Below are 26,802 nucleotides of genomic sequence, written 5' to 3'. Positions count from 1 at the left end.
GTGTGCTATTTCTAGATGATTTAGTGTAAAGGAGATCTTTGTTGAGCTTTAATATCAATTTATATAACCTTGATAGAGGGGTTATTTTTTAGACCCACAGGTGTATCTAATATGTCATATGAGAGCTTGTTCTAGAAATACCATTTTATAGCATTTTTACTGAGCCTATAAGCAATTATGAAGTAGATTTTCTATAAGATAATTTAGCAATTGAAAATACTTAACAATATTATCCACAGGAGGAATTAACTATATATTAGCGTTCTATCTTCTCCTAGATAAATATCTTTTAAAATGTACTTTATAATTAATAAATACATTTTGTTTACATTTTCTTACAGCATGTTAGTGGAAATGGCATTTTCATCTGTGTTTTGTCTTTGTCTTTGTGGTAAGAAATATTTTGGTCATTAATATTTTTGATCTCTGGGTTATCATTCAGATTAAAGCATATGTTTTTGTTCTAGGACATATTTTCTTAGATAGCTTTTCTGAGCTTTCCATGCTGCTTTGTGTCATTTATTTTCTATGAGAAAGTATACGTATAGATGTGGTATCTGTAAGTAAAGTATCTTTCAAATTAAGTAGAAAAATGTGAGATGCTGCCCACAGGTTGGCAATATCATTTGCTTTACTAGGAAATCTTCAGATCCTTCTTTCTCTTAGGGCACATTCCAGAACATAAAAATGATTAATGTGTCTTGGAAGTACAGCTTTGGAAAGTTTGTCAAGTTATCTTGAGTAGCCTAAGATTGGGGTGAAATCTCCCCTTCCATTAGTTTAAAAAATATTAATATTTGATCTGTTTTCATATAACTCATTCATCACCTTCAAAAGATCATCAGAGACAAATTACAGCTTGAAAGAGTGGAAATTAGACACCAGCTCCTCACTTCTGGTTCACATTCCAGTATTTGTGATGCAAAAGGGAACTTGAATCCAGAAGCACATCTGTGATTGCAATAACAAATTAGCAAAGAAGATTTAATCTGAGGCACATAATATGAAAAGTTGTTTAGAGAGAATGAAGTCTGAGCTCAGAGATCTTGGCACAGACCTGGTGCAGTGGAGCAGTCTGATTGGAGGGGAGCAGGAGTGATCTGAAAGTGAAGAACAGCATGTGAATTAAGCCAAATAATTAAGTGATTTAAGCATTAATCTGGCCAACCCTCCGAGTTCATTCAGAGAAGCAAAATACATATCATTGCTTCTCTGGAGATTGTTGCATTGTCAAGGATTCAGCTTAGCCAGGATATTTAGACCTACCCTTTACTTGCATAAAAAAAATTCTTAAATTTCTCATTGTCTGAATCTGATTGTATCTTTTTGTCTTTCAGTAAGTTTCATTTAGTTGCAATTACTCTGGCTTCAAAATCTTGAAATCAAATAAATTAATGAAAATGGAAAATCAGAACTCTTTCCTAATTAAGAACTGAGCTTTTCAAGGAATATGAAAGGATCTAATTTAGAGAAAGATGTTTGGAGAGCATGAAATGTGGCTTGAAGGAGATACATGTGCGTTTAATATAACTTACTGAGCACAGCCAGATTTATATTGACGGGAGACAAAAAGCATCTGAAATCCTCTTTCAGTGATAGAATAATTTATGGGCTTTCTTGGAGCGTTTGGAGTTGACTCTCAGTTCAGTGAAATGGGTGGCCATTCCAGTTTGGTTCTTGGTGGACAAAATTGTTGCAGTATTTTGTGTCAGTTCTTTCTGTGCTAGATAGCTGAACTATGGAAACACTGGGAGGGCTCTGACTGTGCTTTTTGTTTCTGGTCTTCAACAGCTTTGCAAACCTGTATGAGGACAGAAAAACCTCCATCCTGAGACTGTCTGAGTCTCAGAGTGCTGTGAGGATGCTGGTGGCACTGAAGGGTTGCAAAGAGTGCTCAGGTAGCTCAGATAACGTCCGTAATGGGCACAATTGAGTTTCTATTGACCCTGAAACACACTTCTCTTGATCTGCCAATTCCCCAACATACGCAAATATGTTGTGCCTGCAGCAGCCACGTGTAATATATGCAGCTCATCCCTCCTCAGCATTCCAGACAACTGCTGTGGAGAACATTTTCAGAAATAATCTAGATGATGTGTCATTTCTTATCAGAAGCAATTATCATGGTAATTCTTTTCCCCACAGTGGCTAGATGTTAAATCTGGTTGTGGGTTCCCCACAAATGTATGCTGCAGTAATTATGTGCGTAGAAGGAGAGAGATGTTTCTAAAGAGGTTTGGGTTTGCTGTTTGGCTCCGGGTCTGTTAGAGCACAGTGAATGTGTGGGTGGTAAAATTGAGAGCTACTAGATGGGAATACTCATAGAAAGCGTGGCAGGACAAGAGGAGTAAGGTGCATAAAATATAATTACAATGACATGTAGTCTCTGACAGAGTCTATGCTTGACCTTGATTTTTTGAGGAAAGTATAAGACCACAATGTCATAATTAAGTATCTGGTAGAAGGAGGTCACTGTCCCTCTTGTCCTTATAGAAAGGAGAAATTTTAAAATTACACATGGTGGAATAATCTACTAAGCCCAAATGGGATGTACTAAATCTGCATGGCATAGTCCTCAAAGAAGTTCATGTACATTTAAAATTGGCAAATATCAACAGCTGTTCATTCACATTATAATTACCCAAATTGCAAAGGACTGTCTGCAACAAGTTCTGTTTAGTAACTCAGACTACCCAGACCCACTGCAATTGCCTTCTAGCTGCCAGCTCTATTAAGTTTTGTTTTGTAACAGTTTACTACAGAACAGAAATGTTTGTTTTCTCTGCACAGCCTTCCACAAAGCATTGTTTAAGCAGCACATAATGTATTCCAACAATGAGGTACTTTTTGCTCCCATCTGTTTGATAGCAAAATGAACAGTTGTGATTTGTACGTACAGTGTAAATACTGTATAATGACTATGGGTTTACTTTGAGCAAAGTCCAGGTTATTTCATTCCTGTGCCAGGTTTTAGTCCCTCTTTGAGTTAGCAAGAGACTTCTGATGTTGGGGCTGATCTTTTCAGGTGCTAAACCTACTTTTAACAGAGCAACCCATCATCGAGCAGGGTGGTGGTAATAGGCTGCCACGAGCAGCCCTGACAGCACAGCAGGTACCAGGAGGATCAGATGCCATGTGCTTTTCATACCTTTGAGGCTGTCTAGTCTTTTCCAACTCGAAGGCAACATGGATACTCCCCCAGAGGCTTACACGGCAGTGGGTATTTCCATTTTATTCTTCTAGGGTAACACAGTAAGGAAAAACAGTGGAAGGAAAGACTTATTTTTAACCAGCCTTTTATTCTTCTCCTTTTTTTACCATTAAAAAGACTTTTGTATTTACAGTTCTTTCAGAAAGCTAAAATGTGCACAGATGCAATCAGCCTCCTGCCAGGGTGATGGAGAGCAGACGGGGCAGGGGCTCTCCAGCCATCTCAGTGAGCGTGTGGCAATAGCAAACTCCACACCTCTCCACCAGACTCACATTAAAAATCACTTCTCAAGACCTGTTTCCAAGTTGGAGATTGACCAACTATACTGATGCTCTGGGTAGAAAGTCCTTTGCTTCATGAAGGCAGGTCCTCACCTGGATAACAAAATTTGGTGGCATCAGGTAGATTTATGGGGATTGTCCTTCAAAGGGGCGGCTGGTCTGTTTAGGATACAGCGCAATGAATGAGAACTGGCTGAAAGCATATTGCGTTATTTAATTTTTTTTCTTTAATAGCTGTTCTCAATACAAAATTGAGTTCGCAGTTTGGTGCAGTCATCTCTATTCGGTCAAAAACATATGTTGTTTCCTTTTCCTTTCTTCCTTCCTTTGTGAATCGTGAATCTAACGAATCGCCTGCTTCCAGATGCCGAGCAGACTCCTTGCAGGTCATCAGGCATGCAGGGAAGTGTAATAAATACATGCTGAATGTTGGTTTGTGTTGGTTTGCATCCATCCTGCTGCAAAGATACAGGAAGGGCTTCAATACTTCACATTGGCTGGTTTGTGTTACAACACGCCACCTTCTCCCAAACCACATCCTGAGGCCAAGGATAGCGTAGCTTGCTCCTGATCAGCTTTTTCAGAGTATTGGCAACACCAGCTCCATTGTCATAATCCACTAATTTTTGTTCACTGAACTTGTTTTTAGGAACCTTTGAAAGATTTTTTTCAAATTTTGTCCCAAAAAGCGAGCATCGATTTTGACCTATTCTTAACAAGTATAGTTCAGCAGATAATTGCATAACTATAAAGCTGGCCCATTTGCTCTTTTTAGTTGTAATTACATAGAAAGAACACATTTGACTTCTTTTTTTTTTTTTTTAAACACTTAAACTGTGTAGTTACTGTTAATCCTTGTGTTGCTGGCCATATGCACTTAAATATGTTTTAGCACAACTTCCGTGCTTGATAATGCAAATATGGTGCAAATGTTGAACTCAGTTTCATGCCTGACTTTCTACTGACACCAAATAAATTCATAGCGTAACAAGTCAGCCTCAGAAGATGCAGATTTCTTTAAAACATCAAACTGGTTATTTTGGATTTCCTCCTGGAATGTTTGATCCATAACGTTATGACATTCTGAACATGTTTTACTAAGGTTATTCTTTAATTTAAAAAAAAAAAAAAAAAAAAAAGTAAATCAGGAATACTTACGAAAAGGCTGTAGCTAAATTGTAAGCAAGCTTTCCTTTTCCCAGAGCAGTCATTGGCTTTGTATTTCTGCATGGAAACCAGGAAACTGTGTGCTAGAGCTGTGTAGTTTTATTGATTTTGGTCTGGCACAATTAACTTCTCAGTTTCCTCTTTCTTGAGCGTTATTTGCTTGAATTTTTAACTCTGCACAGGGATGCTGGGACACCAACAGTGAGCAGGAATCTGTTAATTTAAAAAGCCTTTTATTGAGATTTGTAAGAGCTTTGTCAGATGTTGCCAAATAACCTGATGGCCAGAGGCTGGGATTGTGAGTGGTATAGAAGCAGTGCAGCTCTCTCTTTATTTATTTATATATATTTTTTTAACTTTAATTGAACATCTTTTTAGTCTGTGAAAGGAAACCTGCTGAGTTTGGGTCATTCCCAAGATTGTCCTACAGCTCCTGTTTTATGCCCATCACATGAGCTCTGTGTTCGTGACACTCCTCGGAGTTCTGTATTCCTGTAGAGAAGAGGCAGAAGAGCTGCTGTCTTTGACCTGTCCCTGCCTTGGGACCTCATGTGTGATGGTTTCTGCTGGTTTCTGCTGTGCCTTGTGGTGTGCAACTATCCACACACAGTTGGCTGGCGGTGTAGGAAGCAGGAGCAAGAAGAAGATGGAAAAGAGTGACTACCACCAAGAAACAGGTTGATATGCTCTACAAGGAAGAAAAAGAAAAAGAAAAAAAAGGAAGAAAAAAAAAATGAGTTTCAGATTAGAAACTGTCTTCCAGATAGAAGGAGCTTGCATCTGTTTGTATTGCCAGCAAGAAAACAAACAGTAGATCATTTCATTTTCGAAGAGTCAGTGCATCTTAGAGCTGGGAACAAACTTGGAAGTCCTTTGGTTTTGTGCATTACTGGAGTAGCTCAGCCAATTTGTTAAGGGGCTGTGATTCTTTGCTACTCCATTAAAAAAAAGATCTGCCACAAAACCCTCTGTTCTCTTTGTTACTACTCATTATATACAGCCACAGGGATACATGCTTGTCATTTGACAGTAAGGAAAGCACAGCTGAGTTCACTGCCCTGAGGAACTTGCAAGACAATATGAATTAAATGTTTATACTTTTCATGTCTGCATGAAATATCACTTGAGTTTGGAGGTGTTTGCAAGAAACATAGCCTCTTGTGTTCACTTATAAACCAAAGCCAAAAGAAAAGAAAGAAATATTTATCGATTTAAAAGTAATGCATGCAATTTATTGTATTCTTTGTCACTTGAAATTATCTTAAATGTATATACTTTGCAGACGGTTTGCACTGCAGATTATTGGATTGGATTCCAGTTATCATGGTAAGATTCCCCAGATGGTTTTATTTCTTATAGATTTTCCAGCTTTTCCCCCTATGTGTACTACAGGTAGTGGAGGGGTAATATCAGCTCAAGGATCTAATACCTGTAAGCACACCTTTTAGATTGTGGAGGCACCAACACAAAACATCAGTGTGCAACAAATAAGGGACAAAAAGTTATTTTCTTGTAGATAGCACAAAATGGCATAGAATTTATCCCTACAGGAGATAATGTACTCTTTTCTCACTTAAGCAATTTCTAATTCCTGATGCTAGCTCATCAGATACAAGAAACACCTAGGATTGTATGGCATGTAGCTATCTGATGCATCTCAGATGTCCATGACTTCCAGAGCTATGTTTAAGAGATAGCATAAACTTATGACCCTCGCAGTATTGTTTTTGTTTGTTTGTTTTTTGTTTTTGTCGGTGTGTGTGTGTTTTGTTTGTTTGTATGTGTGTGTTGGAATTTATCTTTTCAGAAATGTAGAGGATAAAGTAAATGTGGTCATATCCTTGGAGTAATTCTTGATGCTTTTTGCTCAATTTAAAACTCTCTAGATTAAAAATTACCCCCAAATTTTCCCCAGGTAGAATACTTTGGCTATCGCATCATCTACTCTTGTTTGACCCATATCAGTAGTGGGAAAAATCAGGTTGCCAAAATGCAAGTCCTCATTGACTGTCTTCAGCCAACAGTGAGTGGGTAATTTCTGCATGAATAAGCTACGTGTTTAGTTTAATCCTAAATACGTACTGAAGTTCTAGAAGCACTTTCTGGTTTCTCTGCACTTTGAAGACATCTCCTCCCTATCCCTCTGTATTCATAAACAAATGTTGATTTGTTTCTGCATTCAACTGCCTTGTATAACACTGTGTTAAACCACCACTCGTGGCTACATACATGGCAGAGCTGGGCTGCCTTCATGGTAGCTTGTCAGATCAAATCATCCTCACCTCTTGTATCTTATGGGAAAAGTGTACTTAGGCTGCTAAGGTCTGCTACATCAATGCATATCTCTGACAAGCTTTGGGCAAGACTGGCATGGCTTCCAAAGTCTCTTCTCTTGTGCTTGTCACTGACAATGTGATTTCTTTTACTTTGAACTAAAGCCCAGGCAAGTAATTATTAAATGTGACATTTTATGAGCTTTGCTGTGTTTTTATTTTTGGTCCAAGTTGGATGTTAGGAAGCTTGGTGCATACAACTAATTGCAGTCAGTTTGCTTAAAAAGTAGAAGGCTTTTCCTTGCAATCTTGCCCATCTCAACCCATTTCAGGCTAGGAATGTCCCTCCACTGAGGTGTGAGGACAATTCATGGAGTCTGTGGCCTGATATGTCTGTCACAGGCACTTCAGAGATGTAGGTCAACTTGATGGCACATGCAAAATCAGCCCTCTTGCAAGGTTGGCTTTAGTGAAGCTAGTAGCAGTTCTGGAGGGAGGGGAAACCACTTTGTTGTATTAAACAAATCTGCCTATTTCAATCTACCATGCAAGGATATTACTGAAAACTTAATTTGAAACCAGAGAAATAAAATAATCCCTTTTGGTTCTATTTCTTGTGCTGATCCTTATTCTCAAATACTGGATTTGGATATCTGAGACAGCTGAAAATGCATTTGGCTTTCCAAATGAATTAATGCTTCTGCTTTGAGCTTATTTACACTCTTTTTCTTGTCTTTAGATATCTCCTTTTATTTCTATTATGTAGTTGCTGGAATATTTCTTTTCTTTAAACTTTTATGTGGTGGTCTAACTCATGTATCTTAATCCAATAAAATCCTTTATGGAGAGGAAGGTGTAAAAAACATATGCACTACGACTGTCTGCTTCATTGGTTCTCTCTCTTCAGATGTAATAAGAAATGACTCAAAATATTCTATCCCAATCTCAACAGTCAGTATCAAGGGAAAAGCTAACAGCACTGCAACGTGATTACAGTGCGTGCCAAATCCACAGCCCAAAGGAAGAGATGATCCAGCAGTGATTAAGACTTTTTCCTAGATTACTGTGCAGAAAAATATGCTCAGTGACAACTACTTTGTATTGAAATTCCAGAATTGGGCATCCCACCAAGGTGAACAAATCTACTCCAAATGGATAGCTACTAGTATTTCAGGCATAGAAAACTGTGTGTGTGTGTTTGTGTGTGTGGCTATTATATCAATATTATTAGAAAGCACTCCGTGAAAGCATTAGACTTTCAAGATCTGCTGCTGAGACTCTGTCTTGGTATTCATGTTGATGTGATAAAACATGAGCAACTAAGGGAAATATTTATATATATATATATTACTGCTAGTTTTGAGCTACCATTGTAATGTCTTGATGCCTTCATGGGAAGGAAGTTGCCTATCTGCTCACCGCTGTGTTTAGGGAGCACGTCTTTAAAACACTTTGTGTGGTAGGCAAAGACAGGAGTTTGAAAAGTTGTCCACGTTCCATATTGGTGAAAAGTGGCAGAAGGGGTGAGTGAAGCAAAAAACAAGTTGAGGTGCAAGAGCTAGGCTCACCTGGAGGGTTTAGCTGTTTCCCACAGTGGATTTCAGGTGTTCCAGCCCAGAGGTGATTCTGTGGTACAGTTGGGCTGCCCACACCCTCTCCAGGCTCACAGGGGAAGCCCTCAGTCCCCAAACCATCCTTTCTTTTCTCTTTCTAATTAAAGATCTGGAGATCAATGTGAATTAAAGAGTGGGAGGCTAGGAACACTTAAAAGTACTTGAAATCTTGTATTAATTAAACTACCTTTACGTGTGCATATTGATTTTAGTTCTGTTGTGGGAAAACAAACAACTGTGACTCAGAAACAGGCTACTGTCTCACCAGGTTCTAGTTGTTCAAGAAAGCCTATATTCATTTATTATGTGTTTTATCAGAGAGTTCTTGCTTGGCTTTAACTAAAAGTTCATCACTTATTGTTTCACTTATTGCAGAATATTATCGCTATGACCAAACCAACATCCCTTAGCAATTATTTTCTCTGATTCTTAAGAAAGTCTTGTTCTTTATAGAAGTTTCAGGGCAGAAGAGTCTGTGTACTCATAATGTACTTTTTTATTATTCTAAACAGAAAATATAAAACAGCTATCTAATATCAGTGTTTACAGTAATTGTCATTTCATCTTGCAATTCAGTTTCAAAAATGTTGATTGTAAGGAGAGAGTACTACAAGTTTCACGAGACTTGAAATGAGTTTTTAGGGTCTCGTAGCAGAACCCCGTAAATACTTTAATGGAGAGCTCACCAGTACTGTTGGGGGAAAAAAAAAAAAAAATAGAAGAAAAAAAAATTTTTCATTAATTTCACAAGCGTATACTTTAGCAAGGAAGAAAAACACAACAACATCAAGAACAAAAAAGCTCTTTCTGAATGATCTTTGCTTTTCTTTCACATTAGAAATGTATCATTTTAAGTACCTATGTGTTTCCAAATACCATAGCACCTGAGCAGTCTGTAATTTTTACTGTATTTATGCTTACGACTACCAGCCAGAATAGGAAAATGTATAGTTTCATCTCTTCCCCAGATGGCATGAAAGAAAATGAGCCACTTGCTTGAAAAATATTTCTATGATAAATCAGGGATCCAAACCAGGGTCTCATGCAAAACAGTCCAGCATCCTAACTGGAGACATTATTGTGTTCAATAATGAGTAGTTTCAGCTTTAAGAATTCTCTGAGAGATAGTTTTTGTCTTGTAGAAGTCTGTTTTATTCTGCAGCTGCTTTTTTAACTTTACAACTTAGCAACATCAACTGACTGTCAAATAAGTACCAGTGAGAATTCATGAATAAACATGGTTATCATTTACATACTAACGGAGGGCCTTTATCTGAAAGGAACCCATTTCTGCTCCTGCAATATCTTAATTATTTACTGTGTTATATTGTAATTAATTGTATTTTACTCTCTCAAAACTCTCTAGTATGTATATCTTACAGGGTTTGGAACCAAAGCACTAATATTAAAGTGGTAATCAACATTGTCTCTAAATATTCATGCCAATAAATGACTCCCATGTGTTTGCTGAATGCCAAGGATAGGCTGAAGCTTTCATTTAGCATTCTGGAGGGATCTAGTTCCTGCAAAGTTCACGTAGATGCAGAATTTCAATATTGTTGCTATTTTGCATGGGAAGAGGCAAACATGTATGAATTTGCACGAGCAGTGGGGCAGGACACTGAGAAGAAAGCAATGGTATCACAGTCACAATCTGCACTTAATAATGCCTGAGAGCACCGGGGAGTTGTCAGCTATTTTTTATTATAACAAAATTACAATTTTGTTTAGTCTACGACAGTCTCCTCATAATTTCACTTTTTAATAAACATTTACAATTTTCCAAATCATTTAAAAATTCTTGCATTTTATGGGTGGGGTGCTCTGACCGTCACACAGCCAAGGCTCCATCACGGCACCGCTGTAGCAATCACACATTCAGACACATTTCCCAATAAATCAATTAAATACAATACCCCTAAAGATTAGACTGGCTCAGTTTGGCAATTGGCTGGCGTAAATCTTCAGAAAAGCGTATTGAGCGTGCAGAGGAACAACTGATTTATTGAGCTACTGTCAGAATTTCAAAACAAGGAAATACTGTCTCGCAACCCTGTAAGTTTGTTTAATGAAATGTAAGTTAAGTGTAAACGGTCTTAGAATATATGTGAGTGCAGACTTCTGGATTAAGAGTAGCTAGCATATTGTAAACTGTGCCTTCTCGTTTGGTGCTCTAAGGGCCTGTATAGGTGCTCTGCCCCTCCCGCTGTGGTTAAGCACCCCACTTGCAGGAGCAAAGGGATCACCACTTTGTGCAGACTTTTCTGATGCTCATTCACAACCCCCAAAGTAGTGAATTCACCTTCAGATACTTGAGATGAAAAAGAACTTGTTTTACCGTCAGGGGAACAACAATATGAAGATTGCACGGAGTTGTGTCGGTGCTGAAAATGCAATCCAGATGTCCTGACCCCTGCTCCATGCTGGAGTGCAACAGGGATTTCTGTGCGCTCAGCTCTTGATGTCTTGTTTAGAAATTTCCCTTGCATGCTTGTATGTGTACAAATACTTTGTCTATTGTTCTCACAGAGATTCTTGATAATATTGTCAGGCATATTTCTAATTGCTCCAACACCGATTCTTTTTTTATCTAAATCTTATTTTTTCCTTACGAAACAACATATATTGAAATATGTAGCTGTTTATAGGGAACAAGTAGTTCAGTATGACGATACTTGATGTTTAGTTTCCATGATGGTCTTAGATCTGCATCACATGTGGGGTCCTTCCTGCACGCAAATATTTAACATGCTCAGCCCTAAGGGAAGAGCTATTTCTGTTAGAGCCACCCTGCTGACTGTGGCCACAGCACTGCAGGTCTGCTCTGAGGGCAGAGGCACCAGCTTCCAGCATGGCTAACAGAGACTGGAAATGGTCATGCAAAGTGCAAACCTCATTACCTTGATCTCAGTTCAAAAGATCCTACAGCAAGACTGAACATTAAAAAGAGATTATATTAGCGTTTAATCTCATTGTGCTATTATACGGAAAGGAAAGAGAGAAAATTCAGAGCTGTATCAGGTATCTCGTGGGAATGATGTGGACTTCATTGCTATGCTGATCTTCAAGATGTGCTCTGGTGTGGAATGATGCAAGTTCTCCAGATGTCATGGTGAGAACCATGCTGTCCTGAGGACACCGGTGTGAAGCCCCACGTGTTTGCACTGCACCAGGCAGGGCCAGATCCTGCAATTGGTGTGCCCGGATCCCTGGTTGGGAGAGGTGCTGGCTCTGGTTTTGGACTCATCCGACTCTGTTCTCCTCTTGCAGAATCACCCAGCCCTGCTGCAGGTGGTGGTACAAGCTGAAGGAAAACATCTGGTCATCCAGCTGGAGAGAAACGAGTGAGTACCCTTGGTGCATGTTCATTCTGTACTGGTATTCTTAGAGCGGGATGTTAATGTTAAAACTGCAGGATTGAAAGTAAGCTGGAGGCATGTTTGCTACCGGTCCCTTACACAACCTTATCTGAGTGTTGTGTTCCAATTTGATTGTAGGCATTTGTATTCTGCTAAGAAAGCAAGGACCTGCATTTATGTGGGGCTGAAAAGAGAACAGCTGCCTCTCACTGCTTTTTTGTGGTGTTGATCACTGTTCCTCTTTGGTTTGGGTTTCTCCTCCTTTCCCACAGTAAGACTTTTATTTACAATAATGTGGAAAACTCTACAGTCTTTGGTACAGTTTTTGGAGGACTTATCCCTCCTGCTGCTGCCTGTGACCATGGTTCCCAGTGGCCGTGGGTCAGGGAGTATGAGCCAAGCAATGGGGCTTAACCCCTGCTGGACTTTTAAAGGGGAGCTCTGTGGGTTTGTTGGCAAGGGGCTGATGATGGGATGGATGTTCATGAGGCTCATGATCAAAGCAGAGCTTGAATATCTATTTGTGGGCTGTAAGTATTGCGTCTTCTTCTGTGTCCTCTTGATGACTCATGCTGATGTGCAGAAGCTGTCAGTGGCAGACACGAGGGGATGCTGCATGGAGGGTCCATGGGATGGACAGCAGTGATGATGCTGTGAGCAGAAACCAAGCCCTAACCATGTGAGCTGGACAGGGACCAGCCTGGTGGCTGTGGGCAGCCTTCCCTCTTGGCTTTTTATAAAATGCTTTTTATTTCCAGTCATTTGGAGAAACCCTAACATTACCCAGCTGTGATAGAATCCAGTTCACTTTATTATTCGACATTAGGACCAAATCATGAGCTTTCCTCACATTATTTTCAATGTTTCTTTATTGTTCCTTTGCTATCCCTGAAAGGAATGTAGATCCCCGATGCATAGGTTGCTCTGTTTGAGCAACTAAAAGAGGATTTAATTCATTTAGTAAACAGGAATTTAACTTTATATTCTCTTAATCTTTGTCAAAGGGTGTGCCTTCCTTCAGGAATGTGAAGTATGCAGCAATTGAGGAAACTATTTGCATTCCTGTCAGCGATTAAAAGAACATAAAACTGCTAATACAGGCCTTGCTGAACATACCAAACTCTCTTGTACCTGTAATAAAATCAGATTTAGAAAACTGTAAGATACAATCTCCACCTTTTTTAAAAACAGAGATGACAGGACTATAAATTAACTCTCATGAGCATCTGTTTGACTAACCAGAATTGGAGAATTCCAAGCCCTGCTTCTTAAGAAATACTTAGTTATGGTTATTTTCTAGTTTACCTGTCTCTGTGGTGGGGCATCCACCAAAAGGTTTATGTTCTACAAGAGTTTTGTATAGTGATGACAACATTAGGGTCCTTGTCTGAACAGGAGCTTCAACGTACTTTTACTATTGTAAATCACTAAAGTTGCCCTTGCCCGTGCTTGGGGTTTGTAGCGTATGAGGCAGTTCACAGATCTCAAACCACAGAAAAAAGGTCACAGTTTTTGCAAAATCATTTTCCTCTTTTTTTCCATTTAGCATTACTAACTTTTATTTTCAAGACAAATAATGGGCAGAGTTGCAAGTCAGTGCGGGTGTGTGCGCGGACCTGCTGACAGCGTTGGGTGCTGAGTCGTTGCCACCACCAAGAGGCGAGTGGCAGCAGAGGAGGTGAGGGGAAGGAACAACATTTTTTGCAACATTTCCATGCTGTAGCTCCTGCCTGTGAGTGTCTGAGACTGCAGGCAGGACCAGCAGATGTGCTTACAGACCCTGTGTCCTCCAGCCTGCCCATCTTCCCGAGGTTGGCTCAAACCAGCTCAAATATCTTGAAAGCCTTGCTGCTCTGCACTGGAGTAGCCATTAAGCCAGCATGCTTTAAGTAGCAGCGTGCCAAACACAAACATATTTTCTTGAGTAGTAAGTGACAACAGATATGAAGCTCTGATACGTGTGCTGTTGTTTTACTGCAGTTTCATGTAAAGCATGCTGTTCCTTGGAGGGTGGTAGGGGTGGAGGTGGACGGGACCCCTAAATTACATAATTTCTGCATTGGGTCATGAAAAACAAAAAAAAAAAAAAAAAAAGAGAGAGAGAAAACAACTGGATATGATTTTCCATACTTAGTAGAAACAGCTGCTTTGAGTAGCCTTGACATTAAAATCCGTTTATCGAAAACCTTAGAGATTTTCCAAACCTTCAGTTATATTCAAAATATGATTCAGATGTATTAGGCAACCCCAAGTGGAGACTGATGTGTTAAACCATCTGTTATCTATGGAAATATTTAATGTCAGTTTGATGTTTTTCTGATTTTTAGATTCAGCAAAATGTGTTTGTATTTATAGGGCAACATGTTACAGTTAGTTTTGGAAGGGTTGCTGGTTCCTAAATTCACCACTCAAGGTTTAAAATCTTCTCTGTGTTTTCCAGCTAAAGTGTTTATTTATTAAATAATTTGGTGATTAATTTTCAGGCACTGCACATTTGTATTTGCAAAAACAAAATTATTTGCCTTGGATTTACTTTGTCGATTGTAGAAAACTGACTAGCAAGCTTATGTCGCAATGAACATTTCTTGCTATGATTTATTTGCAAAATATGATTGCACTCTTGAGAACCTTGAGCTCTGTAGTACCTTAAATGTTTTAGAAACACTTGTCATATAGAGAGAGATTTCCAGAACCAGCAAATCATCTCTCAGCTGCAAAATAAACCACCCTTAGGAGCAGCTGGCTATCCTGGTGTACATCACATCAGTAATACTGATGCACTTCTGTGGTGCAAGGGACAATAATGTATGCACGGAGAAATTCCTTTAAGCAGCATGTGGATCTTAAAGGAAAGTTGTCTTAATACTGTGAAAATGAATCAAAACCCCCACAAGATTAAATCTGAGTTGCAGAGTGGAACAGTATGTGACTACTTGCTGTTCTTCTTCAACTGGAAACATTTTACACTGTCAGAAGTAGGTCTGAATACAGCAAAGCGCTTAAGTACTCTTTTAACTTTAAACATATGAGTAATCCAGGTAAAGTCAGCGGAATTACTTATTTTCAAAGTTAATTTCATGCTTAAATGATTTGCTGACAAAGGTCATAATTATGGATGTCAAAGAAATGTAACTTTGAACAGATGTTAGAGAGCTTTTTCAAATCCATGTACAGCGGAGTGAAGGGCAGTTAAAGATAAAAAGCTGAGATAAGTGGAGGACAGCAGGGAGGTAGGACGGCTTTGCCCTAAGGATGTCGGCATCAGCTTCACATCTCAGGTGTGTCTTGGATGGGTTCCTTCTGGTGGGAATGTGTTCCCCAGCTGTAAGGGGCAGCAGGTCTGGGGGAGCTGTAAATGGAAAGGCAAAGCTCGAGTGGTTCAGAGTAGCTGTTTACTGTTTATTTCTACATAACCTCATGTTCCTTTTGGTCAGATTTAAAACATAACCTTTAACAAAACAGCATTAAAAAAGGGGAAATATATGAGGTTTGTCTGCTGCCTAGTTGCCCCAGTGAAAAATCTTCTCTTTTATCAGGAGGCAAAAGCCACCCCGGGCCATGGTGTAAGTCTCCATCTAATCCTCTAAATCCCCTAAGATCCCAGGACCTCCAGAAGTTGAGAGCATCTTTCACTGTCCCCCTTGCATGTTCATCACTTCTTCACATCAACACCATACTAGGGGTGTACTGGGACATACTGGTCTGGCATCAAAGTCCACTTTGAAAGCTTAACCCCAGGTCAAAGGAGGTTCCAGTAGTATTCCCTTGGTTGCAAAAGCAGACAATAAAATTCTTCATGCACAGTGTCCTGTCCCAGAAATCTGTTTTTTTTTTTTTCTCTTAAAAAAAAGAAAAAAGGAAAAGAAAAATAAAAAGAAAAAAAAGACGAAAGAATTAAGGAGTTCTCTTTTCTTTTCTATCTCTTCAATTCTGCCTGACCTTTCTGAATAGGAGTGTTGATTGGGGTGCAAGTGGCATTCTAGCTGCATTAATTTAGCAGGAAAACAACCCATTTCCGTGGCCAAAGAAAGTAGCTGACAAAATCTGTTAATGAATTGACATGCTTATATCCAATCAATGGCTTGAAATACAGATAGAGAAAACAAATCTAAACAAACAAATGCCAACCGGAGAGGCAGGACCTCTCAGAAATTACTTGCTGTACTTGCTGCTGTAATTCCGTGCTGTAACTTGGCCAAAAAACAGTGACCCTTGAGTGTTTTATCTGCAAATGCTGGAGCCAGCAGCTGTACTGCAGCATTTCAGTGCAAGCTGACAGTTGGGAATTCTCTTTAATTGACATGAAAGTTTCACTTTAATGGAAGTAACGATTTTTCCCTTCCATCCTGGCAGCAGTCAGAAGGCCTACACCACAGCAAAATGTGAAGATTCAGCTACTGCTGGTGCAGAACAGCTGGTGTCAGTCTGTGACACTAAGGGTACATGCGTGTGCTGTAGGATTGTGGTATAAGGACAGAGTCTGTAGCGTGGGCATTGAAATACTGAGATCTGCTCAGTAACAGTGAAAGGTAGCACAGGATGGTATCAGCAATGGTGGTCAAGGTTTTGTGGTTGGGGCTGTGTGCTTTTGGAGGCTTTTACTGCGTGGTTTTGGAGCTGTTTCAGTGAAAGGGCTCAGATCCATGAGGGGAGAAACTACTGCTTTCTTGAGCTGTTCTTCCTCTCCTGATGTAAATATATGAACAGAAAGGAAAATTAGAGAGGATGTTTATAGGCTGAAACAATATGCTGGAAGTGGAGGGGATGGAACTTCTACTCTGGAGACCTTGCTGTGGCTGAATGTCATAACCTCGAACATCACCAAGCTTCTCCTCCTCGCATGTCCCAGAAAACAGTGGGGCAATGGGGCTGTGCTGAGGCTGTTGTAGAGGACAGAGGGCTGTGTCCTGTTCATGGTGCAAACCCCAAGTCCTGGGCGAGCACATGGGTGCATTTAGCATTTCTGGTTTTATCCCAGAATTATAAAGCTTGTAATACAAAAAAGCATGGGGAAAACAAAAAGCCTGATGGGTAGGTGCTGTTTTCTTGGTGTGTATATTTTCCTGAGAATGGTAGTTTCCAGTGCTGCATCAGTTGACAGCTTTGAACCAACTTAACACAAGGTTTTGCTTGTTCAGTGTCTGTCACTCAGAGCAACCCTAGAGCTGCACCTTCCAATTAAATATATAACAATAATAGAGAGGAAAACGTGCATGCTGGTGCAATAAATTTAATAAAGAAGTGCCTGCTTTAGATTTTGTTCCCCAGATATACTGCAGCGGTAGATTATTATATTTTCAGAACTGTGTTTTAATCTCCCCATGTACTGCAGCGTGTGAGGTTTTCAGCATTTCATTTCAGCATCACTCGGCAGAGAGGTCGGGGAGGAGAGCTGGCTGGGAGAAGGCAATAGGAATGCGTGCTCCCTCCCTCCTGCTGGAGTCAGCTCCATCGCCGTGATAATAAAAACACAGGCAAAACATAATCATCCGTGACTGCAAAATAAATAATTAGGGGAGAGACAAGAGAGAAAAACAGCTTTCTGGAAGGCCTCTAATCTCCCCCTGATGGTCGTACGCCAGCCCGTGTGCTGCAGAAGCCTTGGCTGCCCAAGGAGCAATGGCCAACGCCGAATCGTTTTTCAGGCTGGCAAGTAAAGCAGGGGTGCATCCAGCTGGACCCAGGCTTTGCTCACAAAGCTCCTGGGTGTTCCTCACATGTTTCTGCTATCTGCTGCTCAGGCAGGTTTCAGATGGCTTTTGTTTGTTGTGTGTTGTTTTTTTTGTGTTTTGTTTTTTTTTTTTTAATTTGTTTCTAACAAGAGTGAGCAGCATTTCAACAGCAATGAAGGGGAAGCATTGAATTCTGCTTTGCAGCATCACACGGCCTGTCATTACCCAGGATGTTTGGTCTCCTTTACACAACACATGTAGTGATACCAGGCCAAAACCAAGAGGATTCTCCTGCTTTTCAGAAACATTTGTTTATATTGCTTTCTGGCCTCAGAAAGACAGGGAGGACTGTAAATGGGTTTTCAAGTCAAAATTGAGGCTGAGCCTGCTTTTAATGAATTTTCTGTTAGATATTTTCACTTTGATGCTCAGTCCCAGGGGTCCAATGTCTTTGAATGGGAGCAGATATGTGACAGTATGTCTAATATCTCAAGAATTTGTTTTCTTTTTGCATGCAGTGGCATTTTACTGGCACAGGCTCAGTTTCTAGGATCTCAGCTTCTCCTGAAGGCTTTGCAGAGAGAAACTAAGAGTGTTGCCTTGCAAAATTTTGTAGGGAAAGATGCCAGCTATTTAATTCACTTGTAGTGTTCACTGTTTCATGTATTTATTTTTAGAGGGTTAGGAAACACAGAGCACACTGAAGTACAGTTCTTCAGATGAGTTCTCTGTGATTTCATGTTGCTTTTGGAAATGAGGAATCAAAAGGAACAATTCAGTTCTGCTCATAATCCCTGTTTGGGAGCCTGGTCCCACCCCCACCAGCACGGGTCTGGGTGTCTCTTCCAGTGTGGACTTTGGCTTCCCAGATTTTGACTGATCTCTGCCAAACTGTCCCAGTGCTTGCTGCAGTTCTTTGCAGTAATCTCAAGCGATGGTTTCTAGAAGCATTAATAGCTCGTCTCCCTCTCCATGCCTGTATGGTTGAGGGGCTCTCTCAGCGTGCCCTCCCAAGTCACAGTCCAAACATCTGCTATTGATTCCTTATTGTGAATATTGGGAAATGGAAAAAAGGTTCTGCAATACAGATTAATGTTTATAGAGGGTCAAAGTTTTGTAAAACATAATTCTTCTTCTACATCTGAGTGAATACCCACTCAAAGCTTTCCTCCTCAGCAGAACACAAGATGCACATCTGCAAAGAGGTGAACCTTGTGGTTTCCGTAAAACACATAGATTTTAATATGACAGATATCTCTGTGTCAGATTGCTGCTGTTGTGTGGCACCTGTTTGCATTGCAGTCCCTTTAGGTGATTGTCCCTTCCCTGAGTTTGCACCCCCAGGAGGAGGAAGAGGATGGATGACCCAGGAGGAGGATGACCCATGTCCTGGCAATGCTTGTCCATATCAGTGTAAACTGGGAAAAAAATCACAACAGTAAAGAAGTGCAAGTAATGGAAGGTCTTCTCAGCATTGTCTTTTTTTTTTTTTTTTGGTGTGATATTTCAGGTTCATATCCTCAAGTTTTCTACTCCATTACAAGTTTAAAAAACTAACTAACTAACTAACTAAATGCCCTGATAGTACTGTCATAGTCATGGCAAAATCTGTAACTATTAGTGTTTTGAGCTCCTGGGACTTGCATTTGTACCCCTGTAACCTTCAAGGAAAAAGAAAAATCTGAAGAACTGAGTGTAGGATGTTATTAAGAGAACAAAGAGAAAATAGCCATCCTGTTCTCCTGAAGAGTTCATACTTTTGTTTCTTTTCAAAAACCTGTCAGGAATGGAGTGCAGGAACTTTCACATCAATTTTGATGTAATCTGGCTCTCTTTTTCTCCTATTTTTCTTCTATCTTTCTTCTTCTTTTTTTTTCATTCTCTCTCTCTCTCTCTCTCTCTCTCTTTTTTTTTTTCCACCCTTTTCTCAAAACCCCTTTAAAAGGTGTTTCCAGGTGTATCTGAATTTCCATAGACAAAGCAGGACAACACTCAGTGTTTTGATCTTTCCTGTTCTGCTCGGGGAGCAGGTGATGAGGCTGCTGGGCTCTGCACTCCGTAAAAATATTTGGGTCCTCACAAAATATGGGGAAAGAGGAGGGCCAGTGCGAAGAAGAAATCACTGCCTTGTGTCAATAGGAGAAGAGTGCGTCCTGTGGCTGTTCTTGGGCACGGTGCAGTTCAGCTCACTGATGTAAGGGTTCTTTCACATTTTTTGAAAGAGGCGTCGGTGACTCAGGCCGCAGGCATGTCTGTGGGGCTGCCTGCTGCAACAGCTGCTGCTCTGCACCTACTTGCAGAAGGTTTTCCTCTTCAGGAAAAAAAAAATATATATATAATAATAATAAAAGAAGAAAAAGAAATGAAAAAGAGAAAAAATGGAGCAAAAAAAAGGAGAGAAAGAAAGAAAAAGCCAGCTGCGAGGTACTTAAGGACAAGAATCTTCTGCATGAAGCTGGATTCAGAGGCGAAGCAGATACTTTCCTGGACGCTAAACCCCAGACGCTTTCCAGAAAATGTCAGTTCCTGTCCAAGTGACAGAGCAGTTTCTCAGGGCTGCAGAGGACGGCTGAAAGTGCCGCCGGAGAAACAAATCCCCACTCACGAAGCGCGCTGGGGCGGGAGCACGCGGCCGGGGTGTGCTGGGGCTGCTGCCAGGCGTGCAGGCCCCACGAGCTCGCTCGCCGGCAAGCAGGGATGGCCGTCCTTAGGTGTTGCATCTCCTTCCCACAGAGCCATGAGGATTAATTCCTTCACATTTTGTAGATGAAAAGCAGCGCATGAGGGCTGAGTATTGCAATATCAGCCAAGAGGGATGATTCAAAAAGCAGAGCCTGTATGAAGAGTCCTAGCGCAGAGGAAATACATATATGGAAACATAAGCTTGGCAACGGGACACGTTTTTTTCCCCTTCTTTGATGTCTGGCCTCAGTAATCCAGACAGATTCCTTCAAAAATTGGTCCAACTTATTTCTGCGCTTTTATCTTACTACCTGCTACTTGTTCATTTGAAGTAGCTGCAAAAAGTATCGAGTACCTGGCTGTATGTAGATGTATGCTTTTTGCATGAATAAGGTAACTTGAGTACACTGTAACACTCCCCCTAAACGGGACTGTTCTTGGCAATTTACACTTCCCGAGTCCTCTTGGGATGAGAGCAGAGCTTGCCTGTTTCTTCATCTGACCCACATATTTGCACTTTCTCAGTGTGGTTTAGTCCAGTAAAAGCACACTGTCCTCCTCCTATCTGGTGCTCTTTTTTCCCCAAGGAGAAAAAAAAAAGAGTTATGTTCAGTTACAGCTTGAGTTAGGGTTCAGTTTCAATGCAGTCTCTATTACGTTACATATTTTATTAGACCAATATTCTGGAATCTGCATTTTGCTGGTGCTTACTCGTATAAAACGATCGTATCTGATTACAGATTTTCTGTAACAAGAAGAGGAATAAGAGGAAATAGGCATCTCCAGCTCTTGGATCAAAATAAGTAAACTTCTGGCTTCAGAAAAGTTGTACATGACATCTATAAAAACGTCTAAGCACGTTGCTTAGTAAAACTTAATCAGAACTACTCTGATCAGAAATCAGAAATATGCTCTCCACAGTCTTCAGTGGAATGGCAGTGGATTTACCTGACAGAAGAATTTGACATATATGAATAGTATTTTTATTCTGGATAGTATGAAATGGAAAAAAAAAAAAAAAATCTGAATGAAATTAGAAAATAGAAGTTGAGATATTTCTACAACTTGGCCTTTTCTACATTCCTGAGAACAATGGAAATAATTTTATACTGCACCTCGAAGATAGTCCAGAATTTTTCTCTGCTTCCCTCTCTGATGTATATTAATGAGGTTTGCAGACAGGTTCTGTCTTTTCTCCTCGACACAGGTGCTCATTTCCACTTTGTGCTATCCATCTCTCCTCTTCCAAGTGATAGGTAAAGCTAACTCTACATTTTCCCTGCCTCCCCAAAATCATTTATACTTGCTATAATTTAATACCAAGGCAGCAAATGCCTTATCAGTTTTGAAACAGCGGTCTGGATAATTCTAAGCAGATGTCTCTCTTTCTCTAATCACAACATCAGTTATTTCTTGGTCAGTCTTGATTAGCTGATTCTTACATAATGAGAAAGCATAGTTAATGGCCACTTGTATGTGGGTTGAACATGCTGAAAAGAACAGCTTAGCCCCTTGAGAACAAGAGGCTGATGAGCCAGTAAAATCAAGCTAAATGGAATGAGTCTTCATTATGAGTCATTAGAAAAGATGACGCTTTGGCTAACAGATGAAATATCTTTGATGAAGACCAGTTGTAAAAGCACAACTTAATGCTTAATAAATGTATTGGGGTGACTCATAAATTCAACGTACACATTTGTTTCTTTGCAGTACGTGTCAAGTCCGGTGCAACACCATTTCCTGTGTTAGATGTGTCCCCTGGCTGGATACGGCTTTAAAAAAGACACTCTTACAATCACTGGATGAAAGACGACTGCACGATAACTTGGCAGAGGATTCAAAATGAAAATAAGAGTGTTCAGACCTACTGCATTTGGCTGGAAAATGGGCAAGTCTCCCATTATGGACTGACTAGTACCTGTTAGGTGTATTTGATTAGCCCTAAACTTGGCTAGTTAGATCAGAGTGGGTTGGTGGAAGTTACATGTTCCACAGACTCACTGAATAGCTTATGCAGTTTTAGTTGGACAAATAATAATACAGTTTATGACAGAATCATCTAGGTTGGGGAGAACCTTCAAGATCACCAAGTCCAACTGTCACCCTGACTTATCAAGTACCATCCCTAAACCACGTCCCTTAGTGGCACATCCACACATCTCTTAAGCACCTCCAGGGATGGGGACTCCACCACTTCCCTGGGCAGCCCATTCCAAAGCTTGAAACAGCAGGGATCTATGAGACAAAAATGTGTAGTTGGGGTATTCTGAGTGCTACACAAGAAGTGAAAAATATATCTCCAACCTGTACATAAACAACTCCTCCTCTAATATCAATATTAATATTAATATTAGTAATAGTAATTGAATTAATATTAATAATAATAATAATATGTGGATAATATAATTAGGTGATGTTATTAGGCAAGAGATAGTGTGAGATAGTGTTGGGGAAGCATGGAAGCTGTCAATGATCGTAACAAATGTTTCTGAAACTAAAATATTTTGCGAAGGAAGGTGGTAGAAAGTTTGCTTAGTTTTTTGTTTCTTGTTAAAGACGTGAGTAGTTCTTTCTGCCTGCTGACATTAAAGAAAACAAAAGCAAGTAGATGCTATTTTCACCTGTACTTTGGTTAAGATCTAAGAGAATTGATGTCTTTGTTCATAAAGGAGTTGCATCATTTTTTAAAATCTTCATCATTTTATTAAGTGAATGTAAATTTTGGCAATTAGTGTCTTTGCAAACTATTTACAGGAATACTGCTCAAGTAGAACAAGCACTATACTTTTTATGAACTCAAAGGTGCAGTGATTTAGTATAACATCCTATTTTAGAAAACATTTCTCCTTAAAAGATTTTTATCCAGCAGTTCCTCTTTGATCTTTTTTAAAGAATAAGAGCTGTTATTTTCAGAAGAAAATACATTTTCAATAAATTTGGAGCAATATCCATCGAAATTGCAAGTGACAGTTCCTTGAGAGAAGAGGAAGAGTCACAGGTCCTGAATATAAAGATGGGTTTACCCTGACAAAGTTTGCCCATTCTGTTTTACAACTAACTCACATTTTCTGTTGGCTTAGCAATTTCTTGGGAGGAAACCACTCACCATTGTCTGAGCAGCATCAGATGGACTGCTTTATTTTTTGCTTTCCACAAGGTGAATTTATTTGTTTCATAGTAATTTAACCCAGATCAATGCTGCTGTCCCAAAGACTTCCTGTCCTTATTAGTGTAAAGACTCACATTGTTGTGGACCCGAATTTTTGTAGAAAGAGGAAGAGAGACAAATGCTTCTCAGTTTCCTGCCAGTGCAGCACATATCCCCGGGCCAGACACTTCCTAAGAGAGGATATCACTGCCACCACTGGTGAGCCCCACAGTCTTGGGGTTCAGCACTGGGAACAAAAAGGCCAGCAACAAATAAATATGTTTAATAAGTAATGAATTCACTTAGTAGGAAAGGGCAGTGTAGAGAATGAATTGTTTAACAGATTAATGTGAATGTCTTTTATATTTTATAAACCTCCCAAGTCCCTGGTGTGCTGAGCCAGGTTTTGTTTATGTACATGGAAACATGAAATCTTTTCCAGTCCCTGTGCAAATAACACAGAATTGGACTTCATTACATTGGCTAATTTAACAAGTCCTAGGAGGCTTTTTGTTACTCGGTAATAGAGGAGGAGCCACAAACTCCAGAACTGCTGCACCAGCACAATCTCTTTGAATGAAATAATCTTCCTTACTTTGTAAGCTCTCCGTGAAGAGTTTGCCTGGTGGGCCTGACTTCACAGCAAACACAGATTTGGGCTTGGGGTCCTTTGGGGCTACCCAAAACGCTGAGCAGCAGGTGAGAGCTCCGGTGGCCAGCTCCAGCCCAGGTTCCTGCTGCAGCATACTCTAATATCAGTTACCCAATGAATAGCTGTAAACATCCAATTTTGGTGAAGCTATGATTTTTAATGAAGGATTTAAAGATCTTTTCTTTATAACACAAAGCCTTAATATTTTAGAAGTGGGAATTTATTTATCTCTTGTAACTAGCGGATAATCATGTGGCACTGAGAAGCAAAGCATTTTAAACTGCTGATATTATTTCTGTTATGCCTGTTAAATAGAACTAATGCAAACATCCCATAAATATTTTAATAGCTTTTTACTGTATTTCTTTAGAAAATGTTTAAAGAGCCACCTAATGTTGGACAGAGATACTTCTTGTGCAAACCCTTGTTAATTCCCTTTTAATGACTTATTAACATTATTTAATTGAATATTGATACATTTAGAAGTCCTTTAAGCATCCTATTTTATTGAAGTTTTACGCTCACATATTGATAAGTAGCACAATGTAAGATCACCGATTAATTGCATCTTTGCTTAATTCCATTTGAACTACTTCAACATGAAAGACAAAACGTAGGTACAGGGGAGCTCTCTTTTTTTGATCAACTTTCTGTATTTCATATGCACAGTTTGTACCACTTAATTTAAGTTCATTTAAATTCCCAATATGCCCAGTTAGTATGTGTGTGATCACACTCACAGAGCTTGGGGGGTCTAAATATTTTACTCTGTGAAATGTTCAGTCTTTTATCTCTTCTGTTATGAATAATTTACTTGTTGGTACAGCTTCAGAAGTGAATCCTGTTCTGTAAAAGCATATATGTTTTACTGGGAACAGTAAGTATCACAATGATATTAGCTTTCTCCTTGGAAAATGTCCTTACAATATGAGAAGTCTGCAGAGAGGTGCATGCCTTGTCTTATGTTACTTAGCTTAATAGCCAGCTGCTTTTCTTGTATACTACCACAAGCACTGGCATTACCATACATTTTTAATCATAACATGGTTGCTTTTCTCATCTCAAATGTTCTTTGCTTCTTTATAAACATTTTTTGCAAAGTTCACACAGGGTGAAAATCACTTCAAGAGCAAAGGGACTGTGGCAGATCATGTAGTGTACTGAAACCACATCTCTGGGGCTTTTGCAGTGCAGGATTTTTGTGTAGGCTTTCTGCAGTAAGGTGAATAGGTGTAGATTTCCCTAGCGTTTACTAACTTTTTGTTAAAACAATTAGAGCTGTAGCAGTTTTATTGAGTTACTTTTTCATGCGTATATTCATTTACACAATTAGTTGAAACTATAATATCACTTTCACTTGAGTACTCTTACTGTGTAGGTTTTGAGCAGTCTGACAATATCTGCAAATTAAAAAGAGAAGGTTGCATCCTCACCTATTTTCAGTTCAGCAGGAAAACATTTTCCGTTTTGGCAGTAGAACTAAAGGAGAAAAATCTCACTTTTGTTGGCTTTCTCTCTTATTAAAAAAGGCATGGGTTTTCCTTACAGGTAGACTATGGGTAGAGTAAGTAACCTCTTTTCACAGATATACCTGCCCTTGCATGATCTTCAGAAAAAATCCAAGCAAAATCCACAGAACTGGGATCAGACCTCAGGATCGGACCTACTGAAGGTAGTAGAGAATTTGTGACATAGGCTGGAAGATCTAAGAGACAGTGTTAATACTGTGAGGGTTAGAAATTCAGGAGGATTCAGTCATTCTGAATGCAGATGTTTTTGGATTTGCTGATATCACGGGATCACGGTATTAAATCACATATCTTTCAAGCAATCATGAAATCATTCAGTAAGGTGGTTCCTCTTGGGAACTCACAGCACAGTAAGAAGCACTAGAGACAAATATCTGCTTCGTGGAGGTGATAGAGGAGAGAAGAGGCTCAGGAAGGCAGTACACTTAAGACTCTTCTAGGAAAGCTTCTCTTGTACAGTAAGATGGCACAAGAACTGCTGTTGATGAAAATAGTGTCACTGTGGTGAGCCTTGGAAGTCAGGATGTCATGGATGCATTCATACAGACTGTTGAAACTTGCTTTGGTTTTCACTTCCAGAGAACAAAATTTTTTAAGATTTTTTTTTTTCAGAATTTTTTACTGCAATCAAGGGATAAGGAAAATTAAGATAATACCTCATCCCAAGCAAATGAAGAATGGTAAATACATGATTGACAGTGTGACTTGGGGACTAAAATATTTTGCACACTCAACAATTTGCGCTTCAACACCAGAAGTTTTGCACCAGCTGGGATGTAGAGTGCCCACCTAGCATTGGAAGAGGATGTTGGGAAACTGTCTGACCTACTAGGAAATTATATCAGGAATGAGGTATACCAGGACTAAGGAAATCAACATGACATAGCAGTGCCTAATTAAATATTGTACAGGAAGAACAGATGAGGTCAAGGAGGCACATTACTCATCTAATGTCATTTTAGTTTGTAAAACTGTGATAGTGTCAGCCATGAGAAACTCCTGTGTGTTCTCCATATCATTATTTTCAGTTGCCTAAATGAAAAAGATGTTTTTAAAGAGAAAAATAGAAAGAAAGACAACAGGTAGAAGCGGGAGAGAGTTGGTCACAGGATAGATACTTTTTCATTCTTTAATATGGCTTTACAAAACCCACGTTAAAGAGGAAATACTGCCATAACAGAAAAATGGAATATCTGCTATAACAAAACCAAAAAA

General features: G+C 39.6%; 1 protein-coding gene across 1 annotated transcript in view; it reads left to right on the top strand.

Moving 5' to 3' along the window:
• Positions 1–26,802, top strand: part of ADAM12 (ADAM metallopeptidase domain 12) — a 184,648-nt gene that overhangs the window by 33,876 nt on the left and 123,970 nt on the right. The window contains exon 3 of the mRNA XM_068689155.1: positions 11,816–11,889. Coding sequence (XP_068545256.1) covers positions 11,816–11,889 — 74 coding nt within the window. The remainder of the gene's footprint in view (positions 1–11,815; positions 11,890–26,802) is intronic.

Source organism: Anas acuta, chromosome 7, assembly GCF_963932015.1.
Source record: "Anas acuta chromosome 7, bAnaAcu1.1, whole genome shotgun sequence".
In the NCBI taxonomy this organism is placed as follows: Eukaryota; Metazoa; Chordata; class Aves; order Anseriformes; family Anatidae; genus Anas; species Anas acuta.
Note: the sequence above shows the minus strand (reverse complement) of the source record. Positions and strands in the feature narration are given on the sequence as shown.